The sequence below is a fragment of the Chenopodium album genome, chromosome 4 (genome assembly GCF_948465745.1).
Source record: "Chenopodium album chromosome 4, dcCheAlbu1.1, whole genome shotgun sequence".
NCBI lineage: Eukaryota > Viridiplantae > Streptophyta > Magnoliopsida > Caryophyllales > Amaranthaceae > Chenopodium > Chenopodium album.
In genome coordinates this window covers 25,898,865-25,921,318 of record NC_137837.1, presented here as the reverse complement: position 1 = coordinate 25,921,318, position 22,454 = coordinate 25,898,865, and the positions used below count along the sequence as shown (strand labels likewise).

Genomic DNA, 22,454 nt, shown 5'->3' with positions numbered 1-22,454 from the left:
AAGTTTGGTTAATAAATTGTTTAATATTTTTTACATTTTGGGTATCAAATTACTATTATACCAAATTCGGGTACCCTAGGACCCGACCCGAGAAAATCGGGAACCCGAAACCCGGGTACCCGTTTTTTCGGGTCGGGATATGGGCCGACTTTCAAACTACCCGAAGATCCGGGTACCCGCTTTTCGGGTACCCGGATTTGAACACCCCTACCAGTATGCACCTCCATTGCACCCTCATTCTCTAGCACAGCAAATGTATTCTTTACTGGCACTTTTCCACTTGAACTAGGGATCTTCCTTATAGTCCTAGTCACTAGCTGAAACCCATCATCAGCTTGAGCTTCCTTCCCCAATCCTATCACTACTAAAGTAGTGGGGCTACTCTTGGTTCTCTGCTGTCCTTGCTTCTTCTTAGGAACCCACATCTTTTGCTTCCCAGTTCCCCTTCATATAGTCAAAAGCCACATGCCCCATTTTCTTACAAACAGTGAAAACAACTGGTTTCCAATCATAATTCAAAGTTACAAAGATCTTTACATCCCTCTCATTCACAAACTCAATCAAATCAGGAAAATGTTAGTTTATCCCAACCTCTAATAACACCCTAGCATATTGCAATTTCTCTCTCTTTTTCAGAGGAAGCATCCATTTTCACTAGGTTCCCCAAACTTTCCACAATCTTCTTGAGAAATTTCTCCCCCTAATACTTCACATCTAGACCCCATAATTGAACCCAAGTCGGAACAATTTTGAATTCCTCCTTAGATTTATCAATATCCTGAGTCTAGGCTTTCATGAATATTGGCATCTTATCGAAGAAAATTCCAGGTCTAGCCAACACTTTGTCCCTGTTTTCCATGGTCAGAAAACTGTAGGAAATATTTCAAGCATCCCACACTTGAGCCCCACTGTGATCATACACTTAAACATGGTGGCGTCCAAAGGGAAGGAAGCTAGAGTAAAAGAGTTGCCAACAGGTTTTAGAAACTTGTAAACTGTTCACATGGTGAAAGTTACACCCTTTCACGTTCCATGAGATCGCTAACTCCATAGTGATCTGGAACCATGACTGAATATTCGGGGATGAAGGTACAAATCCAACCTAAAAGAGATTGAACCTGCCCTAAAAATAGGCCTCTACTTTATTCTTCTCGTATTCATGTACGCTTTCTGAGTAGCATACAATCAATAGGTTAACCCTAAACTTGTTTATCTATGTTGGTTGAATATTAATGCACAAGCAAAATCTATTATTGGCGATCACTTGAATTATAATCATATTAACCTAAAAAAGATTATTAATTATCTTATTAAGCGTGATTACGACTACAAATTTCCTTTAAACATGCATAAAAGGCGTGATCAAGCAATAACAATAATATACATCAAGTAACATAATAATAATCATCAAAGCATAATAATATTAGCAAGATCCTAGGCATGATAATAACAAGATTAATAAAAAATCATAGCATGTCACTAAACAATAATAAAAAATTAAAGTTTTAGCCCTAACATGATACTAGAAAGAATAGGAAGCATCATAAACATGATACTAGGAATCATAAAGACATCCTAACATGATACTAGGAATTAAAATAATCAAAGCATGATTTCTATATCAAAATAACAATAAAGTAATTAAATTACTTTCTTGGATGCCTCATATCACTTTCTAATAATAAAATACACACTTTAGTAACTTCAAGGAAAATAATAAATCAAATAATTAAATTAAATAATTGAAATAGAGATTTGGGACCAAACCCTCATAAATTATCAACCTTTCACTTCTAGGGCTAAGGAAACTTTGAACTTTGCAAGGTGTGTCTAGAACTTGTGAATGTGGAATTTTGTAAAAGAAAAGGTTTAGAAAAAGAATAGAGAGAGAATAAGCTTCTAGATTTTAGAGAGAGAAAGAATAGAATTAGATGATTTTTGGTGATTGTTGATGAATAAAAACGGGGAGATACGACCCCTATTTATAGAAAAAATAGTCCGGAATCAAATTAAGTCATATACGGAATAAAATACCTCCTGTAACCAACAACAGAAGTTAGCGCCAAGCGACAACTGTTAGCGCCAGGCGACAGCCTTGTCGTCTAGCACTAAGTCAGAATTAAAACGCACTTTGTACGCGAAATCATCTTCTTAATACGATTAAGCATCTAATTCCGCGTTGATCAGATTAAAATCATGTTTCTGACAAATCACATTTTTTATTCAAAATAAAACTCTTTAAAATATAATTATCAATCCTAATCTCATTAGAATTAAAAAGAACCTTCCAGATAATTCTAGAAGATTAAAATCAATCCTAATAACTTTAAGAATAATAATTAATAGGCCCTCCTCTATATCATTGGGCCACATATAAAATCATTTAGGGCCAAATTTAATTTAATCCATAACTTCCTCATTATTCATCGGAATTGGGCTTATAAAATATTGTTGGAAATCTCTTTTCGAGCCCAATCCAACTACACTATTATTGGACCCTTATCATAGACCAAACTAAATTATACTTGGCTATTTTAATAAATAGAGTGAAGAAAGAAATATTTTCAAAAACAGAAGGGGAGATTTTTTTAATAAAAACATCCACATCACTAGACTTTTCACACTTCCACTTCGTTCGATAATCAAATGACGTGAAAGGTATTCATCACTGGGTTTGGTTTTGGGGAGACACATTTGGGTGTTTACAGAAGCCCCCACTTTGACTGAGTTTGGAGAAATGCAAGTTTCGAAAACAAAAGTCAAAGTAGCAATAGGGACGGAGAATGATTCAGAACGTTCTGCGATCCTAAATCATTCTTTTAACGTTGATACCTACAAACTAGCGTTAGTCAAACAGATAAGAGAGTTAAGAAACACGTATCTTGCACCGTCAAGCACACGTTTCTGAAGTAACCGATTTGTGCTGCTACATTATTGTTTGTGATGACTTCCACAGTGCCTCGTGAACTCCATCTGAAGGTAACAGTGCCTCGCTATCTACATTTTCTTGTGACAATCTTTCACAGTGCCTCGGGAACATCGTCGAAGGTGACTGCTTGTAGTCATCTTCAGCTCTGCTATGACGCCCTTCCTCGTCTTGGGAATTCTATCAAGAACCACCATGCCTCGAGCGATCCATTGAATGACAATCTTCCACACCTTGGGAATTGGCTATTTTCATAATAGAATGAAGAAAGAAATATTTTCAAAAATAGAAAGGGAGATATTTTAATAAAAACATCCACATCACTAGACTTTTCACACTTTCACTTCGTTCCATAATCAAATGACGTGAAAGGTATTCATCAGTGGGTTTTGTTTTGGGGAGACACATTTAGGTGTCTACAAAAACGAACAATGAAAACACCCTTTTCCCTTAATGCCACTTTATCTACCCCCAAATTCCTCCATATCCTCCTAAAGAAACCTTCCATTACAACTAATGGGGGATTAGCACCATAGACATGCATAACAATTACAGAATTCTAAAAATCAATTTCATCTTGTATATCCTCTAAATCAATTTTAACACATTCAAGAATAGGTCTAGTTTGTCCAAAATCATCATCAATCTCATTCATGTTTGGCGCATCAAATTCAGCTTGAAGATTCTTGGAAACAAAATTTACCTGAAGAACAGAGCTACGATGCATACCCAAATTCTGCTCCTTCGATTTATGCTTTGAGCTTGCTTCCATAACACTTATCCACTCAGAGAACGTCGTCTTCTTCCTCTCCTACTGCTCCAAATCCACCATTGAAGCACTTGGTGAAAGAATTTGTTCTTCCATGAATCGCTCGATTTCTGGGTTTCCAATTTCATCTTCTTTGAATTTTGGTTTCCATGCTTTTCCTTATTCTTCTTTCTATTCTTTTGCCTTTGATTGTGTGTCTGTTTGTTTTGCGCAATTTTCGATGAAGATTGAGTTCGTGTACTCACTGCCATGGCGGCTAAGCTCGCGCTGTGACACGCGCTCTTAAAGAGAAAACCATGCGCTCATCTAAAAGTTCAGCTTATTGCGTTTTATCCACTTCAATTAGCTTGGGTCCTTTTCCTTCATCCTATGGTAATTTGTATATCCTTGTAGCGGTGGATTATGTGTTTAAATGGGTGGAAGCTCTTGCATCACCAAAGAATGACTCAAAGGTGGTGATGAAGATATTAAAAAGGTCATATTCCCAAAATTTTGCGTTTTTACGGGTTGTGATAAGTGACGGAACGTCTCATTTTGCTCATAGAACATTCAAAGCTTTATTGGCCAAGTATGGGGTTCATCATAAGGTTAGTTTCCTCAAACAAGAGGCCAAACAGAGGTGTCTAATAGAGAAATCAAGCTCATTCTTGAGAAGACCATGGCTAGAAGCAAAAAGAATTGGGCGGCAAAGCTAGATGATGCCTTGTGGGCATACCAAACAGCTTTTAAGACTCCCATTGGAACCACTCTTTACAAGTTAGTTTATGGAAAGTCTTGTCAGTCGCCCATAGAGTTGGAACACAAGGCTCAATGGGCAATCAAAGCCTTAAATTTTGATCTCAAAAGTGCCGGAGAAAAAAGAATACTAGACTTGCATGAATAGAAGAATTAAGAATGAATGCATACAATAGTGCAAGCTCCTACAAGACAAGATCAAAGGAATTTCATGACAAACACGTAATCAAGAAGGACTTCAAGGAAGGTGACAAGATTCTTCTCTACAACTCAAGACCAAAGCTTTTTCCTAAAAAGCTCAAGTCAAGGTGGAGTGGCCCTTTTCAAGTGGTTAAGGTATTTTCATATGGTTCAATTGAGGTTTTGACAGCACCGGAACGTTCAAGGTGAATGGTCAACGCCTCAAGGTCTATTATGAGGGTGACAAGAGAGGCGTGGTTCACTCCATCAAGGTGAAAGAATTAAATGACTCTGATTAATGTGATCAGAGGGTCGTTAAGCTAGTGACGTTAAAAAAGCGCTCAAAGGAAACAACCCGAGTTTCTCACCCTTCTCCCTTATTTCTTTTCTATTTTTGCTTCTCTCATTTTTTACTAATTCCACTAACTCCTTTCTTTTTGTACTTGTAGGTACGCTTGAAAGGGTTATAAAAAAAATATGAGAGAGGTGTCAATAATAATAATAATAATAATAATAATAATAATAATAATAATAATAATAATAATAATAATAATAATAATAATAATAATAATAATAATAATAATAATAATAATAATAATAATAATAATAATAATAATAATAATAATAATAATATTAATAATAATAATAATAATAATAATAAATAAATAAATAATAATAATAATAATAATAATAATGGTGATAACAATAATTTTATTATTATTATTATGCTTTATTGTTATAATTTTTCAAAAAAAAAAGGTAAAACGTGCAGAACATCGCACGTCCGTGCAGGTCAGGCAAAGGCAACAAGTAGCTGAAGAACTAAAATTTAAGTTTCGGCACGAATGTGCCAAAGTCAGCACGTCCGTGCATCCAACGTGCACATTTATGCACGTCCGTGCGGATGCTAGGTCGAGAAACAATTTGTTCCTGACCGAGGCTGCACGTCCGTGCAGCCCCAATTTAAGTGAACAGCAGCACGGCTAAACCATCATAAAAAAAATCTTATTTTCACCCCTCTTACCTCACAACTTTCTCTCTCTCTCTCTCTCTCTCTCTCTCTCTCTCTAAACTCCTTCATACATCACTCAAAACCCCTCAAACACTCAAAATCTCACACAAATTCAACAATTTTCACCATAATATACACTCCTTTTTAACAAATTCACAAACTACTACTCCTTTTTTCATCTTTAAACCCAAAAATCACCCAAAAATTTCAAAAAAATTGATTTGTGGGTTTTCTTGTGGATTGAAAATCAAATTAATTGGTTGAAGGAGAGGACTCAAGAAAGCTTAAGGAAGGTTAGAAAGGTTCATTTGTGGGTTTTGCACCCAATATAGACTCGGTATAATCGTTCCTTCACTTTACTACATTCTTGCTCTAATTCTTGGATGTATGTAAGAGTATGAAATTTCTTAAAAAGACGTTTAAATTGGTAGTTTTGTTAATGATTGTTAGAAATTGTTGGATTTTGTTGAATTTGAAAGTGTTTCATGAATTTTGTGAATGGTTAATTTTGTAAGTGAGTGTGAATTGGAGAAATTGGCTTTGTGAATGATATACATGTTAGTTTGTGGAAGTTGTTGTGATGGTTTGCTTATGTTGAGTGCTTGAGCATTGATAGTTTTGTGTTGTGTTGTCGAGAATTGGAGTGGTAAAGTCCTTATTGCCCATTTTTGCGACTTGCTTGAAAATTAATCCTAGGTGGTGGACTTAGAGCTCTAACTTGTTTTGTGTCATAGTTTGGTGTTGTTTGAACCTTAAATCGTTGTCTTAGTAGACCTAGTGCCTTTTGTGTGTTTTTGTTTGGTGTGGTGATTGCTTTCTCGAGGTTTGTTTGATTGCTTTGCATAAAAACCGACTATGTCTAGAAGGAACCATCCTAGAAACACCGACGCTAGATACCGTAACCCATCGCCTTATCCTCCCGTTGCTCCACCACAAGTGGATACTATGGGAATAGTATTCAACGACCCATCTTTCTTGACAAACTACCATAGGAATAGTAGGAGGCGAATTAGGCCACCTAAGTTCTACAACGACAATGTAGCTGACTCCTTGGGGAGTTGGGGGTAGGAGGGATGTTAGGATGGTTATTTAGGGTTTTGTCCTAGATCCTTCGCTATATTTGCATGCCCCAACCTATAAGAGATTGACTCTTGAATTCCTCTCTACCCTCTACGTGCATCGAGACACGACTAGGATCCCTCTTTATATAACCTTCCAACTCATGAACGCAAATCATAAGGTGACCATTAGGAGGGTAAACCAATCCTTTGGGTGGCCCACGGGGCCATTGAGACTAAGGATAGGTACCCCCGTGACTATGAGGCGAGGGATTTTTTGCGACAACTCACGGGCCTTTTTTAGTACAACCCTAGGTTTGACAAGGCCACGACCATTATCCACCCCTCCTTCAGGCTCACAGCGTGCCATAGCAAACACAACGTTTGCTAGAGGTGACAGTTTGGGGGTAGTGTCCACTAGGGAGCTTTAATTCCTGTGGCACTTGAGTGAAGGGAACACAGCCCTAGATGTTAGTTCTTGGTTTGTAGACCACCTAGAGGATGTTGCCACGGGTTCCGGTAACATCATTATAGGTGGCATGATTACCATTATTGCTTCTTTTCTTGATCTTGATTTGTAGAGGTATAGGTTTGTTAGGGCTGACTCAATTGGACATGCAATCCTTGTGTACGATGAAATTGCTCAGGGACATAGAAAAGGCTCACCTCTTCTTGTGGTTAGTGAGTAGGAGGCTCTATGCCTACCTCCTTGACCCCGAGAGCACCGTTATCTACGACAAGAGCAACTAGGTCTTTGCTAAAGACTTTATTTGGGCTCCCGGAACAGAGGGAGAAGAAAAAGAGAAGAGCAAGAGCAGCAACAACAACAACAGTTCCAACAACAACAACAATTCCCTCAACAACAACACCATGAGGACCAACAAGAGTACCAAGAGGGGTACCAAGGCTAAGGTGTGGGTGAAGATAACCCACACCTATCATTCATGCAGCAAAACGCCCTCATGAATATGGGTTTCCCCGCATGACCACCAAATTCGAGACCATGAGGAAGTCTCACGAAGAAATGAGGACAAGGTTCGAAGGTCTCAGATCAAAATTGGGCGAATTCTGCAACGTGTATTGACATCTCTTTCCCGGGAGCTCAAGCTCCCAAGGAGGCCCGAGCCAATGATTTAAATTCTTCCTCCCCTTCTCTTTGTGCTTACATTGTTTTAACATTGGGGACAATGTTTATAATAGCTTGGGGGGAGTGTTTTCTCATGATTCATTGGTTCATGGTGTGTTCTCGTGTTGGCATGTTGAATTTGCATGTTGTTTGTTTCCAACTCCCTATCATCCAAATCCCTTGAATCCAAATTTGCTCCATTTGAAATCTAAATCTCTTATCATGTGAATACTTTTCTTCACTCCTTATTTAGTGTGCAGTTATGTTTTATTTTCATGTTTAACTTAGCTTATTGTTGTAAATATTAGTGCTTTGTATAATTATCCTAAAAAAAATAAAAAAAGTTCCCGAGGATGAGACTCAAATGACAATAATTATGTGTTTTGCTTGCTTGACTCTTGAATGATGAGTAAAAGTTCTCTTAGAAGGGTGTATGCAAGAGTTGGGGTCATTTAGAGAATTATTAATCTTGATTGCATTAGTGTCTATGAAATGAAAACCGATGAATGATCAATAATTGCAAATCTAGCATAGGATATTGTCAAAATTTGCTCAAAGTAGGGTATGTTTGATTCAAATTGCGATCTCTTGTGCCCTTGGTGTGCATCATCTCCTCCCTGAAATGAAACTCTATTAGGGAATTAGTTCTACTCATATCATGTGTAATAAGTGGCATAATATGCCACATGTTTTGAATAAAGAAAGAGCCGCTCACAGTTAAAAGAGGTGAGAGTAATAAAAAAATATTTTTTTTTTAAACAAAAGCATAGAAAAAAGGGAGAACAAAAACTCCCCCAAAATTTCTCAAAATTGTTATTTTCTCTTCTTTAGAGGTCAACTTGTGGATGCCTCCCACACCGTATTTACATTGTTATATGTTATGAAATTCCCAAGTTTGAGTGTAGTTAAAAAAATAAAGAAAGGGCCTTGGGTATGTATTTCGGGAGGTGGACTAGCATTTTGAAATTTTATATCCGAAAGAGGGCTTGTTATAACTTTGGAATATCTAGATGTGCTCTAATGAACTAGTAAAAGGTCTAAGGAACTAGCCTAGTGCAACCTTGCTTAGTTCTTCTCTTTACCTCCAACTCATGTTTACATTTGTATGATTGGTAATTCTAGAAAGTTGCTCACTTGTCTTGCTTGTGATTCATATCCCGATGAGTTAACTTGGGTGATTTAAACATTGGAATTTGTGTAACAATTGATGTTTGTTTTGGTTTATTTTTGTGTGAGTTGTGGGTTAAGCTCAATGGAAATCTCACGAGATTAAAACTCGTCCCGTAAGGCGACTTGTGGGTTTAAATGGCTTCTTACTTTAGCTAAAAGTAATTTGTGTTTACCTTAAGTGGATTTGCTTTCTTTTTCTCCCTCTCTTGTTGCTTTTCCTTGGATTGGTTTGTAAGCTCTTTCCTCACTATGGTATGTTATGACTATTTTGCTTTGTTAAGCAAAAGCTTATCTTGGGGGGATTTGATAGCTTGCTATTTTGTATGATCATAGAGTGGTTTTAACGTTGAATATGTGAGGAATCGATGCCTTAGTTCATTATTCACTTTATTTTTATGCATTTTTGTGTATTACGTGCTTCACGAGGTTGTTATTGTTTTTAGAGACATTTTAGGTCCAAAGAATGCACTACGAAGCACCCCGAGAAGTATGCAAGGAACTTTAATCAATGAGGAAAAGAAGCAAAGAAAAAATGAAGAAGAAAGAAGCAAGATCTAAGAAAGAAGGCAAAACAAGGCCAAGAAATACCCTGCACGGTCGTGCTAACTCTTGCACGTCAGTGTAAGGGTGTTCCAGAATGAAAGTTGGTTCTACCCAGGTCTGCACATCTATGCAAGATGTCTAGGTAAGAATTAGGAACTACTGATTCTGTTCTCCCCGGCCAACACGGCCGTGTAGAACTCGGCACGTCCGTGCAGGATTTCTGCACGTTTGTGCAAGTCAACAGTAACCAAACAATAGCTTTTGTTTTATGGAACACCCCTGCACGTACTTAGAGAAAACAAAAATGCATGAAGACCCTGTACGGCGGTGCTAACTCTTGCACGTCCGTGCAAGCCTGCAGTCGAGCCGATTCTTGTTTTCTCCGTCCTTTTTATTTGGGGGTTCTATAAATACCTCCTTTGAGCTCATTTGTACAGATCTTCTTCTCTATACAAAATCCCTTAGTCTTATTCTCTTAGTTAGTGCATAGTTTTCTTCTCCCTTAGTTTAGGTTTTATCAATTTTAACAACAATTATTCTCAACGTTGAAGCATCAATTAGTAATCTCTTTCTTTCTCCTTTGTTGTTTGATTTTCTGATTTTGTATTTGATTAATCTTAGTTCTTTCTTAATCTTTGTTAATTGTTCTTGCATGTTCAATCCATCCTTGTTTTATCTCTCTTCTAGTTTACTTGAATTGATGATAACCCTAGATTTAATTGTTAGCTTGTTTTCTACCATGTTTAGTGAGTAGTTCCTAGTTAGGGGTTGGATGAAAATCTAACCAAGCCATAGTTGATTGACTTGTATTTATTCATGTTCTACTTTGGATTGATAGTTGTTTGTGCTTGAATTGATTGTTGCATTTGTATTTTGGTGGCCACTTTATGCTCATGTGTTCATTCCTTTACTTACATTGAAAGATGGGGTTTAGGAATGACTCCTTTCTTGTGCGATTAGATTATGTTACTTTCATTTTATACTCATGCGTTCATTCCTATACTTGAATTGATTATGGATGTTTGGTTCCATTAAATAGGATGCTTTAGTGTGGTGATTAGGTGAGAAATCTCAATTATTTGTGCTTCATGCTAGTTCGGAACGATTGAGAGACAAACTCGTGCTAAAAACCCACTTCCTATTCTTGAGACTTAATCCTTGTCATGTTTGTGTTTGATCTAGGGAATACGTATGTTGTGACTTTGAAAGAAGACAATGTTAAGTTCCTATTCTATTACATGAATGCCCATGATTTATCCTTGCTATTGATTATTTGTTTTGGTTGGTGTTGGATCCCGTTTCCCCTAGCGTTCCTCTTTGTAGAAGTTATCTAATCATAACCCAATGTGTGACCGAATTAGCTTACAATCGTTTCATACTCTAGATGTTCTTTACCCATTCTCGGACCTGTGGATACGATCCTCTACTTACCCTAGACTTGTCTTAGGTAAGTTTAGGTAGAAATATTATTTGATTTAGGTTGATTGTCCAACGACCGATTATTCTTCTACCACGTGGCATTGTGACATGGCACATATAATTTGAAACATGTCACGTGACACCTTTCCTTTGATTGGATAAATAGATGATTTATGTCTAATTATTTTTGGAAAAATTGTCAAAAATAATACAAATTTTGAGCAATCCGTAAAAAAAAGTCAATATTTTGATTATTTCTTAATAATACAAACTTTTGAAGGCATCCGCTTTAAATAAGTTACGACCTGTTGTCGACTTGATTAATGGGTATATGAGACACGTGTCTATGTTTGATTGGGTTAAAAATTTTAATTCCCTTCACCTCCCTGTCAAGGCTGCCAGCAACTCTTCCCAGCCGTCTGGCCCTTCGTCGACCACCTGTCGGCGCCACATCGTACTCCTCGCTCCGGATTAGCCGACCCTAGCATCCTTCCCCCTCCTATTACCCACCCGACTCTCAAATCGTTATATACTCCCTCTCCCACCACCAAACCCCAATAAATTTCCCTATCCTCACCCTTGAAAACCTAGCGGCTAGGGTTTTCGAGGGTGAAAGGAAGGACGGTTGGGGTTTCATAGGTGAGGGAAGGAGTTGTTAGGAAGTTTCGTGGAGAGGGAGGGGTTTTGGAAAATTTGTTTCGAGGGGAAGGGGAGGAGCGACGTCTGGCAGCAGGGGTGGGGGAAAGGGCGTCGGTCTGGCGAGGGAGGGGATGGGCATTGTCGGGATTGGGGTTTAGAGGGAGTTCGGGGGTTTGGAGGGAAGTGGGAGTTCGATGGTGTGCAGGGAGAAGGAGTTCGAGGGAAGGAGTTTGGTGGTTTAGCCAACCCCGAGAAGAAGGAAGGGGTGAAGTGTGGAGGAGTGGAGGTCGGTGTTGGCAATGGGGAGTGGGATTTGGGGAGGTGGCGTCGGTGGTGGCTGGTGGAGTGGTGGGGGAGATGGTTTTTTTATATATATATTTTTTATTTTTTAAGAATACATTTAAAATATTTTAATTATTTTTTTTTCAAAGATAAAAATATTTTAATTGTTAATTAACAATCATTAAAGTTGTTATTAACAGTTAAGTACATTATTAAATGAAGAAAAAAAAAAATTAACCGATCATTCAGGTTGCAGGTTAAATAACTTGTTTAAAGAGAACACCCACTAAAGTTTATATTATTTAGAAATAATCAAAAGTTTGACCGCTCAAAATTTGTATTATTTTTTTACAATTTTTCCATTATGCTTTAGTAATTGACTTTTAAATGTACTAGTCAGTGACAGAACTACCTTGTGTCCTATAATCCTATAACACACACACACACACAATTGGGTTCAAATTAATTAAAATTTACTCTCTCCGTTTTAAAATACTTGCTCAGTTTCTCCATGCGCGGAGTTTTAAGAGAAATTAGAGAAATGAATAAAATATGAAGGTAGTGGAGTAGGGGAAAGAATAAAAGATTGCAAAAAACAAAAGTAGTTGAGAGAATTGGAAAAGAGAGAATATGAAATTAATAAAATATGTTTTATATGTGAGAGAATTAATTAAATATTTTAAAAGGTTTCCAGATAAGGAAATGGAGCAAGTATTTAAAAACAGCCGGAAAAGAAAAGTGGAGCAAGTATTTAAAAACAAAGGGAGTACTTAAATACTACGTAAAATACTAAGTACATTATTATGTTCAAGCGTAACCTAGTGGTTGAAAATTGTTTTTTATATCAAAGGTCACATGTTTAATTCTCTTGTCCAACATCTATTCCCCCCCCCCCCCCCCTCCCCTCCCCACAACACCATATATCATCCAAAATACCAAAAACAAATTAAGCTTATCGTGAAAACTGTAAGATTACGCAATAAGCAAGATTACTTTTCTAGTATAGTGCATACACACCTTTTACTATAGCCATGTTTAATAAAATTTCAAAGTTTTGCTATTCATTTTGTAAAAGAAGTGGATGCAATCGTATTTGTCAAAGGCTTTAAGTAATGACCTATTTACAAATTTTTAGATAATTTTTCTTATGGTTTCGGAATCACTAAACACATTTTTTTTACCCATAGTTTCATCCAAAATAACAATTATAAGGATTGATAACTAATAACTTAGGGCTTGTTTGGCATCATTTTTTGTTTTCAGTTTTCCGTTTTCCGTTTTTTTGAAAACCAAAAACCAAAAACAGAAAACAAGAAAAAGGTGTTTTCACTTTTCTGTTGTCAGTTTTCAAAATTATTATAATTTTAATATGTTTAAATAATTTTTGATTCACTATGAGACATATATCATATACTTTTAAAAAACAAAAAACCAAAAAACAGAAAACCACAACAATGCCAAACGAATCCTTAGGTGTGCTCACGTTAAAAGAAATGTTAAAATAGACGAGTCTTCAAATTTTGAAAGCGGTCTATATATTACATCATGAATTTGATTATTGTACTAGAAAAGTAATCTTGCTTAATGTAATAGACCAATTTTAGAGTTAATGATCTAAGACTTATACTCCTTTGCATCCTTAGGATTCTTGGTTATTTGGTTGAGTGTATTTGCGAAAGAAAAACATAATAATTAAAATCCCTATTCCTTTTACTCATTGTTTGGTTCCCACTTTTTTCAAACCCTTAAATCCTTTATCCTTATATTAAACTCAAAATGACTATGCCTAGGTATTGAGAGTTCCCCTATCATTTTCTACATAGTTTACAACTCTCATCTACTATACAACCACACTCCATCACTTGTACTTCATTTTATAATCACCGGCACCCACTTCATCACTACCACTTGTCCGATCACTTCACACAGCCATAACTATTGATCGGCCACCACCATTACCAACAACTTACCAAAATCGGGTTTGACATATTGGAGGCTTCTTAATTAGTTCTCAAATTCATATTTAATCATGGAGTGGTTGTGGGAAATGAGGAAAATGATAATGTTGTTCATCTATATTATGTGTGGATGGTGAGAAGTGCCGTTGTTGTAGCTGCATAGTCATGGTAGCAGGGAAAGGGAGGAGAAAGAGGTTGTTATCCCAACATTTTATAAGCTCCCTTTCTTCATTTCTTTCCCCTTGTTACTATTTTTTATATCCATTCCTTTTCCTATAATGAACCAAACAACCCCTAAGAATTATAACACATGAAAGATAATACTATCTCCGATTCATAAATCTACAACAATTATTCAAAATGGAAGCTAGACATTATGGGGAAGCAACAAAAAAAACAAAAAAAAAAAAACACTTTCCTAATATAGTAAATTTTTTTGGTGTAAATTTACTATTATACCCTTACTATATTTACTTAATTTCGGTAAACAACATATTAACTTTTTAACCCAAATTAATTTATCCATACTTAAAACTCTAACCCACCTTCTCTCTCCTCCTTCACAAACACATTCACCACCATTCCACCAACATCACCAATTTTTCTCTCTCCTCCCTCTCAACCACCACCAATTTTTCTCTCTCCTCCCTCTCAACAACCAACACCCTCGCAAGTTCGCCACCGCCGCCACCCCTCTTTTCCCCTTTTCAAAGTTCACCCCTTTTCAAAATCGAAATTGGATGGTGGTAAGTTTGGTTTGAGATTTAAATTATTGGTGGTTTGTTGGGGTTTTATATCTAAATTAGTGGTGGTTTGTTGGGGTTTTGGTTGGAGGTGGTAAGGTGGTTGTTTCGGTTCGTTGGGTGAGTTTGTTGGTAGTCGGTTGGTCGTGTTGCTTGGGTGGGTTCGTTGGTTGGGTGGGTTCGTTTGGGGGGTGGTGAGAGTTGATGGGTGGCTGGTCGAGTTGGTTGTGGGGATTTTAGGTTGTGGTTCAAGCTGATTGGTGGTAGTGGTGGGGTTTCTTGGGTGGGTTTTGGGTGATGGTTTTGGGGTTTCTCATCTTAGTGGTGGTGGGAGGGTGGGTGATGGTGGTGTTTATTTTCTATCTCATCTAATTAATCACATGCCCTTTTTTACTAATCTTTGCTTAAGAATTTTGTCTTGGAAAATGTGAAAGAGAGTTTGTTGTAGATTTTATGAAACGGGGGTAGTATTATTAATTGGCTCATCCTTCTCTTTTGTCAATGTATTCAAGATTTGCTACCATAGACATTAAAAATAAAAAATACTATCAGATAGTAACGTCTTCTAAAAACTTACGGTAAACATCAGAACAATACATTTCAGCAGTCAACACATTACTTCATTTACAAAATACACAAGTTCATGACCCCTTTCTATTGTCAATTTTTCTTTAAGTTTTGTACAAGGAGAGAAAAAAGGTCAAATAAGGTAACTACGAGACTGCAACTGTGGAGTTTAGGATCCAGTCTTGTTTTGCTCCCCAAATAGTCAAGTATCAACATTTGAACCCTCGGCATGCTACCACCCACACTATGAGGATGAAGGCAATAATGGAACCTCCAACGATTAATTTCAGTTGAACGTTCTGAAACCACATCTTCCGCCGCAACTGCCTGCCCTGCCTCTGGAAGCTATCAGCCTGTGCAGACAAGCACATGGTCAGAGAGAGTTTTACATCAACAAAATTTAAGATCAAGACAGTCATAAGAATTAAGATGGTCAGAGAAGCTTTATATCAACAAAAATTAAGAACACAATCATAAGAATTCTTAAACATACCTGAAACTGAAGATTTTCGGTCTTATCCACAAGGAGTTCAATCTTCTCCCCACGATCCAGAACCTACAGGATCAAAAAGAAATAAAATGATGAAATATCAAGGAAACAATGATAATCCATGCCACTGAACTCCCTCTGAGAGAAAGAAAGAAGTGTAGTGAGAATCCTGGGACGGGGAAATCAGAAAAGTAGTCTAGGTAGAGCAGAAAGTTTGCAGACTCTGCATATAGTACAGTAGTACTCAATGCATTGATCTAAACAGATGGAAGTCATAGTATCATAGCATGAATTTTATACAATCAGTAAACAGTTCATAAACTCAACATTATACAATGGGAGACATCTCTATGAAATCATTAATCATAAGCAAGTCATAGCATTTTTGTGATCAGTACAATTTAAAAACTTGTATTTCTTTTCCTTGGGTTATTTTCTTCCTATATTTACAGAGATCAACTTCCAGATTTTTGCATAATTTTATGTTGCCCAATGACAGCAAAAGATAACAAAATATAATCATAATTCCCCTGTCATCGTGTAAAAGCAGTTACAACAGAAAGCAGGTAGGCTACTGCAATTTTGCAAATGTAGGTAGGCTACTGCTTACAGTGCTTAGCTCCCAGAACCTTGAAAAAATTTCTAATGGGAGAATCACTACATGGGGGCCAATTGCAAATGTAGGTAGAATACTGCTTAGCTTCAATTGTTGATGCGAATCACCTACATCGTGTGCAAAATTCTTATTTACCATGTTGATCAAGCAAAGATATTCACTCAGCCATTTCGCCATCCAACAGCAGCAAGAAGGTCAAGGATAACATACAAATTCTTATTCTTGCAACATGTAACGAAAATGAAAGAGCTCAAATGTTTCTTCTTCCTTTACTCTCCCTTTCCTTTCTATTATTTATATCACCTAGAACACTAACACTGTTTTTTCAGAATAGAGATCACATCAACACATTGAGAAAAGTCAGAGAACCAGTAAGTCAAGAAACTAGGAAATTCCTGAAGTGCATGAGTCCCAGTTCACCATATGGATTGAGCAAATAGATACTACAACCCATATTGTCAATGAATTTGTAGATGAAAGGTCAATAATATTATGCCATGTAGATGTGTGGCAATTTTTACTTATAATTGCCCTCTGAATTTGAAGGTAGGCGAGCCTATTATACATTTAGAAGAGAGATCATAGGAACTTGAAGCTAAATCATATGCAACATCATACATTTTATTATGTCTATTGAAACAAGTAAATACTCAATAGATCAAAATGACCCATTAAAAGACACATAGGCTCATAAAATATTGACAGTGTAATAACTGTCCTGAATTACTTTTAGCGCCTCAGAAAAATCAGGACATCAATTGATGTCAATAAAAGGATAAACATTCTTCCAACTCGCGTAAGATGAAAGAGGGTGAAGCAGTAAGATGTCATGTCAAAATCTTCCCTACGCTATAGTCCCTTTGTTGTGTGAGTTGGTAAACTTTCAATTGTTAATATGGTTAATACTGCAACGTATCATGCACAAGGCATATACTGCGGTAGTAAATAAGGTGGACCAATCTTTTAATTGATTATTTTTTAAAACAAAAAAAAAATTTTCCTAAAGGTTTTTATATTGGTTTCAAATTACCACAAACTTTTCAGAAGCAGAGAACTATACAACAAAGTTCAATGTAAGCAAGTAAAAAATCTGAATAAGCAAAAGTGTTCAGTATCTTCTGAAATCAAATAAAAAATGAAATTCATACTTGTCCAATGCTTTAATTTAAGCACATACATGAAATGAAACTCTAAGGATCAAGAGCTGGAAAAAGAATATCTTAATAGCACTAGGAGGCAGTAAAAGTTTAATGAAATGAGCAGATAGAGTCAATGTTAAAGAGAAGCAGGTATGAATGACATGTGGCATTGTGGCTACATGTCCAAGCATTTGACATGACCCTGTCAAGCATAAATGGAACATATTCCTGTTTATACAGGACTTTTTGAATAAATCCTAACTTACAACAACATAACAAATTTTAAAATCACTTGATTGAAATCATACTGAAATGCTTATTTATTTGAAGAATATGTGAGCACATATCGCACATACTGCACACATTCTTCTTTCACTTCCTTGAGTTCCTTCTTTTTTACATTTTTCTTCTACAATAATTTGGTTCAAAATGATTAAGTGAGCATTAAAGTGTAGGGTAAGGATTCCATATTTCCATAACCTACTTGGAGTGTCTAGTGTCCAACATGGGTATGGAAATGGAAGACTAAAATAACATAGGATAGAATTATACTCCCTTTGTTTTCTTTTAAATGCATCACTTTAACTTGTGCACTATTCAAGTACTAACTTTGACTTATATTTTTTTATTTTATATACGTAGTATAATAAATAAATGTCTAATTACTAAATTTCTTTTTTTTTTTTTTTTAATAGTTTTCAATAATAGGAAATAAAAGAAAATTATGTTCAAAGTTGTGTATTGGCAAATATGCTAATCAAAGTGATGCATTTCAAAGAAAATTGATGGAGTATCCATTAATTCAATGAAGTGTAAAGAAGCAAGATGGTTTGGAAAAATCTCAAAAACCTGTAATTTAAACAACCAGTTTTCAAGAAGATTACGCACGCGCGCACACACACACACAACAAAAACAAAAAAGAACATACATAAGGTTGGTTAAAAAAAAGGGGGGGGGGGGGGGGGGGGGCAGGGGGCGGGTTAACTATCTTTCGCTTAGGCAGATGAAATAATCTGCAAGAGAATATGCTTTCTTCAGTTCTTGTCATAGATAAAAACTATCTATATCGCCGATTCTTGGCTGATAAAGATGTTTGGTAATCATACGTGTATCTACAAATATGGTCATCAAATTTTGCCTGTTAAATGCTAATACACTATTTGGGGCATTGTATCTCTTTTCTACACAATAAGTGTAAACAGCAGTTAGAGAGCTGAGACTATTTGTTATTAATATATATTCTCAAGACAATTAAGTAATTTAACAACTTAACCATAATTTCACATCAGGACAGGACAGAAATGGAATAACATCCACAAGCCTAAGCTCCAACCAAAAATAAATCTAGAACCCAGGTATATACTATATAATCGCTACCATCTTAACAATTCCTAATAATGTTATAGGTTAAGTTTTCAACTCAATTAGAATTGCTTCTAGATTTGATTTGTCTCATTTTATTTCCACTTTGGTCAATTCATATTGTTTTCCCCTAGACCAAATATGTAAGGGCTCAAGCAGCTTAACTTGGAGATCGCAACTTACATAATCAATAACCCCACACAGCCCAAGTTTGATAGACTAGTCCAAGACTATTTGATCAAGGCTGAAAACAGCAAAGCTTAATCAGGCATAAAGTAGTAAAAGTTAATGCCCAACTGACGTCACAGATACATTGTTTAAATAACTAATCCTAATTTCCTCCCCATTCTTCCTAGCCTAGGTGGACTCTTAAGTCTCTAACACAAGTAAGAAGTAACTCATTTTCAGTATCTCAGCTATTCAGCCAAATAAAATTTTGCTGGTAAGACGTTTAGCTGGTGTAATTGGAGAAAGCCTGAATATGGTGACTAGCTTGTTGGAAAAAGAGCAAAGAAGCAGAGATCTGGGATCAGTGGATAACCATTGTTAAAAACCTAGTGCCGCAAAGTTGAAGCTTTAGCACTTGAAAATGCAAAAAAAAAAAATTAAAAAAATAAAATAAAAAAAAAAATTGAAGGGGTTCAAAGACTGTATGGAGAGTTGGGTGAAGAATTAAAGAGAATTTTTGGGGTTTACAATTATCTGTTTTAAGAACAAAGAAAACTAATAAAGGGTTAGTATGCCCTTTTATCACTAAAGTAATATTTGGTTGAGAATAAGATTCAATTTCTCAGTTAATGGATAATATTCTTCCATTGATATAGTATATGAGTTCTTTCAAGCTTTTTCATGAGAGGATATTGGGATTCAAAGAAGGATAGATGACGTGTAAAATGGGAGCAACATTTTTGGGAATGGATTGGGTATAGAAAATGCCCATATTGTAGTCATATTATACAATGTAAGTAGAGCACTTTTTAATGGATAAATGGTAATTATCATCACTCAAAAGTCAAAATTGTTAGATTTTATAAGCCCCCTTATCCTATGTTATTCAACAAATGTGAGACTTTAACTCTCTAGGTCACACAGCAACTTTAAATGTTTGTCAATAAACTTTAAAGAAAATACTTAAAACTTAGAAATCTGTTGCTTTTTCTTTTTTTTTTTTTTTTTTTTTTTTTTTTTTGAATAGTAGAAATCTGTAGCTTGCTTACAAGCTCTCTAACCAAGCCAAGGATACCTTGAGTTTGGCTCGTTAAGATCTCAAGCCAAAATTGAGCCGGCTTTAGAGTAGTTCACAAGTAGCTCATTAGCAACCTGGTAATAGGCTTATTCTAAATATCTACATAAAAACTAGCAATCCTAAGTTAGAGACCATGAAACTACATATTCAAAGAAGGGTAGTACCATATTTTTCGACTTCAAATGCATTCAATTACTTATTTTTAAAGGGTAGAGGAAAAAAAATAGCCATGATATAATTAAAGTGTAAAGTATCTACCTTCTCAATATTATCCATCATTATTCCTTTGACCTCTGAAATTTGAGCCTTCACCTTGGAAAGCCTACTCATTTCCTCAGGATGGTTCATACAATATTGCATGTGCTCCTTAAGCCTGGGCCTGCATTCAAAGGAAATAATGGTTACAAAGAGCCACTACCATGGTGGTTCACCAACTGGCAACTACCATGCATTAAAAATGAACCAAATGAAGCCAAGAAACAATAATACAAAAATGATAAGTTTATACACACCCAAATTCCCGGTCAAGGTTGTAAGCAATACTGAATCGATCTTCAAACAAATCATCATCAGAATCATTTTCATCAGCGAGGGGGTGAGCATCACCAGTTTTAATACTTCCAGCATACTTCTGTTTGAAATCATCCTTCACCCGCTCCAGGAAAACAAAAGGAAGACTCCTTCCAGCACCCTCATCGGCAACCACAAGAAACACTAAAACACATCCAACACATTCCAATTAACTTTCTCCAAGGATATATCAAACAAAAAGAACACAAACATACTTCAGGCAATATTACCAAATTCATTGTCAATGAGAAAGTTGAATGTATGGCCATCACACGTGTAAGTGTACTTGTTGCCGGTTGAAGGCAATTTCTGCAAACATTGGACAGCTATGGTGCTAAAGTTCCCAGAATACGAAGTGTGTTCGGCTAGAACCACCGTTCCCTTCGCTACAAAGCTGTAAATCAATCCTTTCTGATTCATCTTCGAAATACAATCTCAACTGATTCTACACATACACAAAAAGTATCTAGATTCAGGATATCTGGGACAACTAATCATATAGATCAACAATGATCATTTAATTCAACACATCAAACTGAAATTTGCAAAAATTATGTCATAGAATACTACAAAAATAATAATCAACATGATAGATTTCAATTAGCAACAAAAATTGACTGAATTATCAAAGTTGGTTCGACAATAACGATAACTTCTTCTGGCAAAAAAAATGAATAGAAAAATTCTAGCAACAAAATCGCAGGTTTAATTTGTTCATAACTTTAGCAATTTACCAATATTTAATAATCCACAGTAGGAAAGCCCTAAATTGACTACACTTAATTAAATTGATGATAAACCCTAGAATGCGAAATTGAAGTTCGATGATTTAAAAAAAATCTTACCTCGGAAACTGCTTCAATGGAGCAGATAAAGCTCACAAGCCGCCTCAATGGAGACCTCAGAGTACGCTTTAATGGCGATCTCAGAGTACGCTTCAATGGAGGAGAAAGAGGAGGGATGAAGCGACTAAGCGTAAGCGTGGAATTGGTGGAAATGATCCAAAGAGGAAGAAACGAGGAACACGCAGTTTATGAATTTGTAAATTATGGGTGGTTTTGTCATTTTATTTAATAAGGGTAGCCTTGTCATTTCATCTATCGAGATATATATTTTACACAATGATACTAAAAGATCTAATAACAAAATTTATAGGAAAAATTAGAAATAATAATCCCAACTTTCATCAATTTTGGTAGAATAATCCCAACTTTTGATTATACTGGAATAATTCGAATTTTGAGGGGTCTTCTTTTTCTTCAATCCCTAACTGGTCAACAAAAGTCAATGACCTATTATATCAGATCACTTGACACGTGTCAAGTCTTGATTGGTTAAAAAAATTTTAAAAATTTTTTTAAAAAAAACCAAAAAATTCAGAAAAACCCAGCAACTTCCCCTCCCCCACCGTCCCACCCTAACCTCCGCCATCACTCCCTCGTCAACTGTCGATCTTCGCACGCTGGAGCACCACTCTTCCCATGCCGGACCTCCGCTATCCCCCTTCCCCGAAATCCCCTCTAAACCCCTCGTGAAACCACCACAAAAAACCCCTAAAAACTTTTCCTCCACCACAAAATACCAACGGCTAGGGTTTTCGATGGTGGGGGAAGGGTGTTTGGGGGTTTTCGGGAGTTAGGGTGAGTTTTAAAGAAAGTTTTGAGTTGTGATGGTGGCTGGAAAAGGAATTTTGAGTGGTGGTGATGGCTGGAAAACGAGTAATTTCCAGTGGTGGTTGCCGACGGTAAAAGAGGGGGGAAGGTTGTTTGCATCACCGGCATTGGGGGAGGGGGAAATCGACGTTGGGGGAGGGGAGGAATTGGCGCAGGGGAAGGGAGAGTAGCGTAGTCGCCGACGGCAAGATTCGGGTGGCCGGATTCTGGGTAGGCTGGTGTTTTTTCTA

The 22,454-nt window shown here is 36.4% G+C and overlaps 1 protein-coding gene across 1 annotated transcript; it reads right to left on the bottom strand.

Annotated features, from left to right (window-relative positions):
- Positions 1-15,096: 15,096 nt before the first annotated feature.
- LOC145629062 (vesicle-associated membrane protein 727-like) lies at positions 15,097-21,561 on the bottom strand. The gene is made up of 6 exons (XM_081681540.1): positions 21,397-21,561; positions 20,782-20,996; positions 20,494-20,695; positions 20,240-20,360; positions 15,621-15,683; positions 15,097-15,480 (listed from the first exon to the last, which is right to left on the bottom strand). Exons 2-6 carry the CDS (start codon positions 20,969-20,971, stop codon positions 15,337-15,339), a joined length of 720 nt encoding a protein of 239 aa, XP_081537666.1. The 5' UTR covers positions 20,972-20,996; positions 21,397-21,561; the 3' UTR covers positions 15,097-15,336.
- Positions 21,562-22,454: the final 893 nt, after the last annotated feature.

Excerpts from the sequence above, each read along its gene's own strand:
- LOC145629062 (XM_081681540.1), bottom strand. The coding sequence starts at position 20,971 with ATGAATCAGAAAGGATTGATTTACAGCTTTGTAGCGAAGGGAACGGTG. Across the intron at positions 20,361-20,493 it reads AACCTTGACCGGGAATTTGG|GCCCAGGCTTAAGGAGCACA; the intron begins GTGTGTATAAAC and ends CTTTGAATGCAG. Across the intron at positions 15,481-15,620 it reads CCGAAAATCTTCAGTTTCAG|GCTGATAGCTTCCAGAGGCA; the intron begins GTATGTTTAAGA and ends TTGTCTGCACAG.